The following is a 10,158-nucleotide window of genomic DNA, read 5'->3' as shown; positions in this document are numbered from 1 at the left end:
TTTTTATTAGCATACTTAGTTTGAGAAGGTATACCTCAAAGTCCTGGAAATTCCTAAGTAGCAAGAGTAGTGTCAGGCTTCTAAAGTGGGGTCCAGAATGGAAGTAGTTCCAAAAACCGGGAGTCCTGTCCGAAGATCTCCTAACTACAGTGACCATTTGTCAGTCAAGACAATTCTGCTGATTACATTTATTCAGGGCCTGTTTGGTCCTAATAGGGTATCACATGGGTGTTGTCCAATGGATCCAACCTTCCTTGGATCACAGATTCCTTTGAAAAATCCACTGGAAGCGCGCCTGGGTGGTTCAGTCGGTTAAGTGTCCAGCTTCGGCTCAGGTCATGATCTCCTGGTTCGTGGGTTTGAGCCCCATGTCAGACTCTGTGCTGACAGCTAGCTCACAGCCTAGAGCCTGCTTCGGATTCTGTACCTCCCTTTCTCTCTGACTCCCCTGCTCGCGCGGTCTCTCTCTGTCTCTCAAAAATAAATACAAAACATAAAAAAAATACAAAAAAAGAAAATGAAAAATCCACTGGAGTTCAGTCAGATCCTTCGAGTATGTACAGTCACTAGAACTAGTCTTAAAAGTTAGCTCACAACTTTGTAAAGCAGAGGCTCTGGAGCAGTTTGCAGTGGGATTGATAAACATGATATTAGTTAATATTTCACTTTCCACCTATGGAGTTTCTCTTAAAATATCTAGACATGCCTATCATCTTTGACCCAGCAAAACAGTCATCTTCCATCTACTCAAAACGGATTATAACACATTCCAAATGAAAGGGATCCAAAATAATGAGACAATACAAAGTAATAGAATAGATTGTGTCCTGAAAATCAAGATAGAGGAAGGAATGTGGAGAGATTTGGACCTTTTAAAGTCAGATTAGAGCCATCAGGAAAAGCTTCTAACAGGTAAAATCATGCAGATAAAGACACTGCAGCTAAAATGCAAGGTATCCCAGGCCTAGAAGAGGGCGGAGGCTTATGCCTCTCTCCTCCGTGCACGGAGCCCAATCTCTTCCCTTCTCCACCCCCAGCACAGAGGTGGGGCTAGGGACCTTGCATTTCAAGGAGTCATAGGCATTGAGATGTGGTTATAGACATTTTCCTATTTTATATTTAAGTCAGCCAAAAATATAAACCTTTTTGATGCAGAGACCTGTCCAGATGTTCAACCACAACAGTCACTCCAACAACGAATATGGGGGATTCAGGGAAATCTCAGCTGCATGTCTTCCCCCTCAGAATGCAAAAAGCCGGAGCTCTGTGACGTGGGATGCCCGTCCCTCCTCCTGACCTTTGCAGCCAGTGCGCCCAGGCTGTAAGTAGCACCACTTACTCCGCTGTCCCGAGGCAGTTACACGCACATGCCTGCCCTGCAGAGTTTTGGAGTGTGCGTTGACATCTGTGTGTGTGAAGAGAAACGGGTGCTTGTTTGGATGCAGGACGTTGTCCAAGGGCCCCGCTGGTATGCTGCCAGAAACCTCGTGTTAAAGCCCATCCCCAGGGTGGATTGGACTCTCTCACTTGCGGACCTGTTAGGATATAATCTATTTCTAGTCTACAATTGTCTTTTTAATGTAGGAACAGGAGCCTTAAGCAAGATAGAGCACTGAATCAAAATCAACAACTACGAAACAAACGGTCAATTTTGAGAAGACACTTTTCCTCAAAATACAAGTCTTTCTATGGTAGTTCAAAAAAATTGCTGAAAACTGGCATTTTAGGGGAGGAAAGAATCAGAAGATGAGAGCTTACAGGAGAAAGGATATATTGTAGCTAACCTGTTCAGGTGATCGTAGGAATACTTAACTCAGAAACTAAAAGAGTATTCTGGTGTACCAAACACCTGCAGCCAGCCTTCTGGACATAATGCCAGGCGCCTGTAACTGCACAGGGAATGTACTGAACAAGGTAGGAGACACCAGTCCCGCCACCTCAGGGGAGAGAGCACTCCCTGGAGTTTTCTACCCATCCCGACCGCACCACACCAGTATTGCCACTAACTGGGCCATAATGTCAGATGAACTTGATTTGTCCTTCCTAAACCAGGCACAATATCAATGTCACCACTGTTTCTCAGACAAAGGCATTTGGCATTTTTCAAAGGCATTTGGCCTAATAATGTTGTTTGCCAAAATTTTATTTGAAACCACCTGACCAATTTGGTTTAGCCAGAGATTTTGGTCATCCTAATAATTCATTGCCAGGCTGAAGAACCTGAGCTCCATGTCCAGCTGCAAATCGTTGGCTGCCTCCTAATCGCGGACTCTCTAGGGAAGGCTAGGCTGGAGTTTACTTAGCTCTTACCCCAATCTCAGAGAACACTGCTTGAAAAGTCTTTTTCTTCTTTTTATAAGAGTCAGAATGCTTAGGTTCAAATCCTGACCCTACACCTTGTAGCTCTGTGACCTCTAGCAAGTTATTGAAGTGTAGTGACCTATACGTGTGATGGGCATAACAAGTGGGTTTTTATAGGAAGCACGTTTGGTGATATATGTAAAGCACTTAGCACAATGCCTGTTTATAGGAAAGCACCTAAGAAATTTTTAGTTGCTATTATAATTAAACACTCACCCTGTTTCAAAAGCCATTTAGCCAGATTAAATCTGTATGAAAAGGCCCTTGACCACAAAGTTTATACTTCCCTGTTTCTAAAAATGTAAGCTTCTAAAAATTTATATAAATTCATTGGTATCTATTAACTTAACTTAGAGATGTTGGGTATTTGATCTTTCTTCAGAAATGTTGAAGTGAGGATGGAAGGCGTATCGCTTGAATTAATACGTGTCGCCACTAATGTGTATTGCGTTGATTCTTAATATCTATTCTAGGCATGTGTGAAAGTGAACTGCATAAAAGCAGAACTTAGACATTCCTGCCAAAAGGAAGTGGAATGAAAGGAAGAGAAGCAGAGCTTCTGTGAAGAGAAAATTGTCCTATCTCTTCGCCAGTGTCAGAATGTGGAAATGTTTACAAAATGCTCATTAAAAGAAAAAAGGATCGCAAGATAGAAACAAAATCTGGTGCACAAGTTTACACTAGGGAGATAAGAAAGGCTAGGCCCCTATAGGGGATTTTGTTATCCAATTACTGCAACCTGACTTTTGAGGGGAGAGGAAGAGTGGTAGGGGGAGAGAGAGAGAGGGGAAGAGTTTCCAAACTTGTCTCCAGTGACACGAGACATTAACGCGCTACAAGATAAAACTGCCGCTTACAGCCCAGGAGAGCTAAACCTTCGCCGGTTGGCCTGAGGGCTTGAGCAGAGTCATGGGTTCTCTGGCCCTGCAGCTGTGCGCTCTCGTCTGCCTGGCGGTTCAGTCGGCTTCTGGCAGCCCCATCATGAGTCTGGAGCGGTCGCCTCTGGAAGAAGACATGCCCCTCTTCGACGATGTCTTCTCAGAGCAAGATGGTGTCGACTTTAACACATTGCTGCAGAGCATGAAGAATGAATTCCTCAAGACACTGAACCTATCTGACATCCCTTCGCAGGATTCGGCCAGGGTCGACCCGCCAGAGTACATGCTGGAGCTCTACAACAAGTTTGCAACAGATCGGACCTCCATGCCATCTGCCAACATCATTAGGAGTTTCAAGAATGAAGGTAAGTTTACATATTGTTGATAAGTTTGGCTTGGATCTTTTTCAAAAAGCAATCAGTAAATATACAATGTGTGGGAATAATATAGATAAAGGTGAATGCATCTATGTAAGGGTGTATGTACACAGATACTCAAAAACAATGCACATTTTGGGTCTATACCATTTTCATGGTCATTTTCCGAATGTTATTAAAAGGCACCAGAGAATATCTTTATATGCAAAACCATTTTGACATCATAGTTGAGTCTTTAAAATGTTTAAATTTGAATAGCAAGTAATAAAAAAATTATGTTGGTCTACTACTATACTTGTGTGTGTCACTTTCCAGATACGTTTTCAATTTCCGTTTGTCTTTTAATTGACTAAAAAATGCGTGAACTTCTGCTCAGAATGTAAATAGTGAAAATAGACAAACCCCTAAAGTCATGATTTGTGCTTCATTTGAACTTTGAGTGAGTTTCCATTTTCTGGCTTTATTTAAGAAATATTCAGACAGGATGAAAATTTATATTTTAGAGGTTCTTCCTAAAGTTTTGTTGTGTTTGTGTGACGTGTTTATCCTTGAATCACTGTTTATAACGTCCAGGAAGTATGCCTGGCTCAGTTAATGATCCAGCTTATTTCAATGTCTTTATGAATAGTAATGCACAAGCTTTAACTATCAGAAGGAAAACTATGTTATCTCCCCCAGCTTTACTCAGTGATTAAATCTAGTGACCTAGCAAGTTAATCTTCTATTCAATATGGTACTAGTAGGCATATGTATGGTGAAAGCTGTGGATTCAAAGAAATGAATTCTTTAATATTTACCATAGCCATTAACCAGGTGCAAAAGAGGGTTTTGATTGATGTTGACCAGACGGTCTTAAAAGTAGAAAAGTAATAGCAAAGAAATCGCTTAGGATTTGGAATTTTGAGACCCGGTTGACTTAGTAGTTGTGGATAGTTAGCTTAATGTCACTGAACCTCAATTTGCTCATCTGTAAATTGGGGATAATACACTTGTGTAATGTAACTATTTCAAAGCTATTTCAAAGAGGTTATGAGTAAGAAAGCACTGCATTTACTATGAATTGCCAAACAAATGTCAGTTAATACAAATGAATTCTTTAAATTCTAGGCATTGGAAGAAATGTGGAGTGGGTGTTGCTCAGTCCTGAAGATAGCATATGCCTTTAAAATTTAGATACCTGCCAAAACTTCAGATATTTAGCAACACATTGGTAATGGTACTTAGTAACATAATGGAAATGGCAAAGTGAAATTACAGATTCCATTTTGGGGGAGAGTCTGGATTGAAAATGAATAGCTTCCTTCCATGGGCACCCTTTTTAGTTCTGGGTGCCTGGCTGAGAGTGCAGGTGGGAAAATGTTAACATCCCCTGGGAAAACAGGAGTTTCTCAGTGCTCACTTCTTCCGTGGAGGATCTGCATGATACAGGTCAGGAAGTGGAGTTTGAAGAGCATCTTATGCCTGGGCCTCAGCGAAAGCCGGAGTGGATCTGTCTACGGACTCCCTAGCTGTGGGCACTTTTGGCGATCTTTAGGTAGAATGCACCCTGGGCTGGCTCTAAAGATTGTTACTGTCCTTCCTTTGGCTCTTTGGGTCTGCACAGTGCAGCTGCCTAGGAGACAAAGACCAATCCCTCCACCCTCACAAAACAAAAAACAAAAAACCTCCTCCAAATCTAACTAGCCAGGGGAAAACAAATGCACCTCTAAGGTAGAAAAAATATGACTTTAATTCCTACCACTGCTGACCTCACTTCATCATTTGGGGAAGTCACTTCTCTGCATGGAGGCTTCATTTGTTCTGGTGTAAAATGAGCACAATAGCAATAAAGGGTCATTGTGAGTCCTAAATAAAACAATGCTTCCAAAACATCTGGAACATTAAAATATGCTCAACTAACATCAGTTCTCTTGCCTAGAATGCAACACCTCCATCCACTCTTTAGATTTGGACATGCACAGTGGACTTATTTTTTAATGGCTTTATTGAAGTATAATAGACATACAATAAACTGCACATATTTGAGGTATATAATTTGACAGGTTTTGAGATATATAAACATCCACTGAAACCATTACTGCAATCAAGATCATGAACATATTTATCACCACCCAAAGGCTTCTTGTGCTCCTTGGGAATCTCTTCCACCTGCTACCATAAGCTTTAAAAATATTTTTTTTCTTATGTTTACTCATTATTGAGACAAAGAGAAACAGAGCATGAATGGGGGAGGGGCAGAGAGAGGGAGAGACACAGAATCGAAGCAGGCTCCAGGCTCTGAGCTGTCAGCACAGAGCCTGACGAGGGGCTCAAACCCACAAACCATTGAGATCATGACCTGAGCTGAAGTCAGATGCTTAACCAACTGAGCCACCCATGCACCCTTACCATAAGCTTTTATTCTGCATTTTTGTCATGGATGGAGCAACCTGTCTACTTTCCTATTTTTGATCTTCTCATGTTCCCCGTCCAAGGAGGGCCAAGTATCTCTATTCTTGTAAGAGGGACAACTCCCAAGTTACTTGATGTATTAAGGACATATGCCATGCCCATAAGTCAGTTTGATCTGTTGTTCACAATCATCAGTGAATCAATATTTTGAAAGTGTTGCCTCTGTTTAAGACATTGTGGTGGTGTGGAGGCATAGAAGGAGTTTAAGCTGCACTACCTGCCAACATGGTGATGATCTAGTTGGGAAGACCCATTCGTAAAAAGAAACCTGAAATGTAAGGACATAAATGGCAAAGCTCAAAGGAGATCTATAGAGTAAATAAATATTCAAGGGACCCAGAAAGGAGTGAACTTCTAGATAGGGAGGTGAAGAGGGGGAAAATCCCACAAGGAGGGGTCACAGCTAGATATGTGGAGGTGAGAGGAGAAGACTTTCTAAGAGTCAGTGGAACATCTCCAAAGATGCAATACACAACAAGGCAAAGGGATGTTTTAGCAAATGGTGAAGATATCAGTCTACTTTATTTTTTTAAGTTTTTATTTATTCATTTAATTTGAGAGAGAGAGAGAGAGAGAGAGAGAGAGAATGAACAGTGGGAGAGGAACAGAGAGAGAGGGAGAAAATCCTAAGTAGGATCCTCACTGTCAGTGCAGAGCCTGATATGGCCTCGAACCCACAAACCATGAGATCATGACCTGAGCTGAAATCAAGAGTTGGATGCTTAACTGACTGAGCCACTCAGGTGCCCCTCAGTCTACTTTCAATAGGAAGTTTTACAATTTAAACTTTCAACAAATATTAGTTGGCCAATTACAATGTTCCATGCACTATAGGGGATGAATGGGAGTTATACCTTGATCAAAAGGTTAAGGCCTAGTTATAGCTAGTTTTAAGAGTCATGCTAGACAATTCAAATTCATTTCATTGGCCAGTATTTCTCACCGTTGGTATTTGAGATGACTTTATGTGGTACCCACAGAAAGCTGTAAATCATGAGACCTTATATATTTTCATTAATGTGAATCAGAAAAAAGCCCACATGACTATTACCTCAATCCCCTCATTTCATAAATTTTGTTGCTGAGGACAGACCTAAAAGAGATAGTAAATATTTAAAAAAATCTTTTTTTTTATATCTTTATTTTATGTTGAGAGAGACAGAGAGAGACAGAGTGCGATTAGGGGAGGGGCAGAGAGAGAGAGGGAGACACAGAAAGCAGGCTCCAGGCTCTGAGCTGTCAGCACAGAGTCTAACACAGGGCTCAAACCCATGGACTGTGAGATCATGACCTGAGTCAAAGTTGGACACTTAACTGACTGAGCCACCCAGGTGCCCCAAGTATTTAAAAAAATCTTATAAAGTGAAAGAAAAATATTAAAGAATACAATCTGAAACAAGGACCCCACTAAAATCATGAATTGGTTATAGAGTTGGGAAAACACTACCAGAGATAGAGAACCTTTCAATTGGTGGTTCTTAGTGTCCTGGCTTCATGGAACCCTTTGATGGATGAAAAATGCCTTCAGGGAGATTTTGCAGTCATGTATTACCTGAAGGAAAGTGTACAGGAGCTTTCGGCTCCTGTAAAACTCTCAGATAGGAAGTCAACATGATAAAATTTGGAGCCATGCTTCTGAGACTAAAGTGCTTTTAAAAATTTATCTCATAAACAGTCTGAGTGATTCTTATGTGCCAAACTCCATGCCAGGTTGCAATCCTTCTATCCCAAGTTTTCTTTTCTCCCATTTCTCCTTGTTGAGGACCTCACACCCAAAATTCATCTGCTGTGACCCCCATGGTCTGTGGCTATTTTGTCAGATTTTGGTGTCTAGAGCAGAAGTCAGCAAAATCTTTCAGTAAAGGGCCAGATAGTAAATATTTTAGGTTTTGTGGGCCATGTGTTTTCATAATTCTGCCATTGTAGTACAACAGTTGCCATAATGACACAGAAATAAATGGGTCAAGCTTAATTACAGAAATAGAGTCCAATATGGCCCATGGGCTATAGTTTACCAACCCCCAGTGTAGATGGAGGTCTTTTAGGAAGACCTGTGTTCAGTCAACCATGTGGAGAATCTCCACCCATTACAAATGCAAATATGAAAAGCCATGAAGTCTTCATCTCTCAAAAGCTTCCGGAAAAGAACAAGAACCCCATGTCCAATTTGACGGCTCCTCACTGGCTAGAGGAATTCAGGGCTTGCCTACACAGGCTCCAGGCTTCCTCCCAGCTCTATCATTCTGTGGCTGATAGGCTATGCAAGGAAGGCTGGGAGAGTGTTATTCCATTCATCAGGCATCCATTTTCCATCTTAGCCTTGGCAGTGAATGTCAGTTTAGTATTCTACCACTGACCTTTCAGTGTTTTCTGTCAGAGAATGCTAACATTGTGTTTGTTCTCATTGATTTCTCAGTATCAAGCTTCTCGTGCAGACAGACCCTCTTACTGCATAAATAAGCATCTGTTTTTCTCAATGACACACTGCAATTCTGATTTTTGTCTTTTTTTTTTCAGATCTGTTTTCCCAGCCAGCCAGTTTTAATGGACTCCGAAAATACCCTCTCCTCTTCAATGTGTCCATTCCTCACCATGAAGAGGTTATCATGGCTGAACTGAGGTTGTACACGCTGGTGCAAAGAGATCGCATGATATATGATGGAGTAGACAGGAAAATTACCATTTTTGAGGTACTAGAGAGTAGAGGGGACAGTGAGGGTGAAAGAAGTATGCTGGTCTTGGTTTCAGGGGAGATCTATGGAACCAACAGTGAGTGGGAGACTTTTGATGTCACTGATGCTATTAGACGTTGGCAAAAGTCAGGTTCATCCACCCACCAGCTGGAGGTCCACATCGAGAGCAGGCATGATGGAGCCGAGGATGCTGGCAGGGGACAACTGGAAATAGACACCAGTGCCCGAAATAAGCATGTCCCTTTGCTTGTCGTGTTTTCTGATGACCAAAGCAACGAGAAGGAGCGGACAGAGGAACTGAATGAAATGATTGCCCATGAGCAGCTTCTGGAGTTGGACAACTTGGGCCTGGACAGTTATTCCAGCGAACCTGGAGAAGAAGCTTTGCTACAGATGAGGTCAAACATCATCTATGACTCCACTGCCCGCATCAGAAGGAATGCTAAAGGAAACTACTGTAAGAGGACCCCACTCTACATCGACTTCAAGGAGATTGGCTGGGACTCTTGGATCATCGCCCCACCTGGATATGAAGCCTACGAATGCCGTGGGGTTTGCAACTACCCCCTGGCAGAGCATCTCACACCCACAAAGCATGCGATTATCCAGGCCCTGGTCCACCTCAAGAATTCCCAAAAGGCTTCCAAAGCCTGCTGTGTGCCCACCAAGCTAGAGCCCATCTCCATTCTCTACTTAGACAAAGGTGTGGTCACTTACAAGTTCAAATATGAAGGCATGGCAGTCTCTGAATGTGGCTGCAGATAGAAGAGGAGTCCTGTGCTAATTTAACAACTGTAAATGTGTATATTTTGTGTTCCTATTTAAAGAGATTATTTAATAAGAGTGTACAGATGATAGAGGCTTGCTGCCTTAGGGAAATGGGCAGGTCAGTTTGTTGTAGGAAATGCATATTTTGCTAATAGTCTCATCCCTTCCCATCTGTTTTTCTTTGGACTTGCCATTTCCTGGCAATGTCATTTCCAATAACAAGTGGCAAGCCACACTAATTGTCCTCTATGTCAATTTGAAAACAACAGGCCCTAAGCAGAAATAGAGTGTCAGATGATAGATACTTGTGTATGTATATGTGTACAGAGATAAACTTATAAAACTCTCTTGGTTCTATAGAGGTAGATTATACTCCCACATATGCATGATTCAATCAAATGTATATATATTAAAAACTGATTGTATATTCTCAGTCAACTCTTTTCTGAGCAGGATTTATGTCAAGATAATTTGCACCAAGAATTTGACCATCCTACGAAATATTACATTTCCTAAATACTATTGGAAACATAGGTGAAGCTTTAAAAAAAATTTTTTTAAGTTTATTTATTTATTTTGAGAGAGACAAAGACAGTGTGAGTAGGGGAGGGACAAAGAGAGAGAGGGAGA

At 41.6% G+C, this 10,158-nt stretch overlaps 1 protein-coding gene across 1 annotated transcript; it reads left to right on the top strand.

Moving 5' to 3' along the window:
* Positions 1-3,270: 3,270 nt before the first annotated feature.
* On the top strand, positions 3,271-9,900 carry BMP10 (bone morphogenetic protein 10). The gene is made up of 2 exons (XM_029936251.1): positions 3,271-3,604; positions 8,585-9,900. Exons 1-2 carry the CDS (start codon positions 3,271-3,273, stop codon positions 9,523-9,525), a joined length of 1,275 nt encoding a protein of 424 aa, XP_029792111.1. The 3' UTR covers positions 9,526-9,900.
* The last annotated feature ends 258 nt before the right edge of the window (positions 9,901-10,158 follow it).

Source organism: Suricata suricatta, chromosome 4 (assembly GCF_006229205.1).
Source record: "Suricata suricatta isolate VVHF042 chromosome 4, meerkat_22Aug2017_6uvM2_HiC, whole genome shotgun sequence".
Classification (NCBI taxonomy): domain Eukaryota; kingdom Metazoa; phylum Chordata; class Mammalia; order Carnivora; family Herpestidae; genus Suricata; species Suricata suricatta.
The sequence above is the reverse complement of the archived record's forward strand: the minus strand, read 5'-3'. Positions and strand labels throughout refer to the sequence as shown.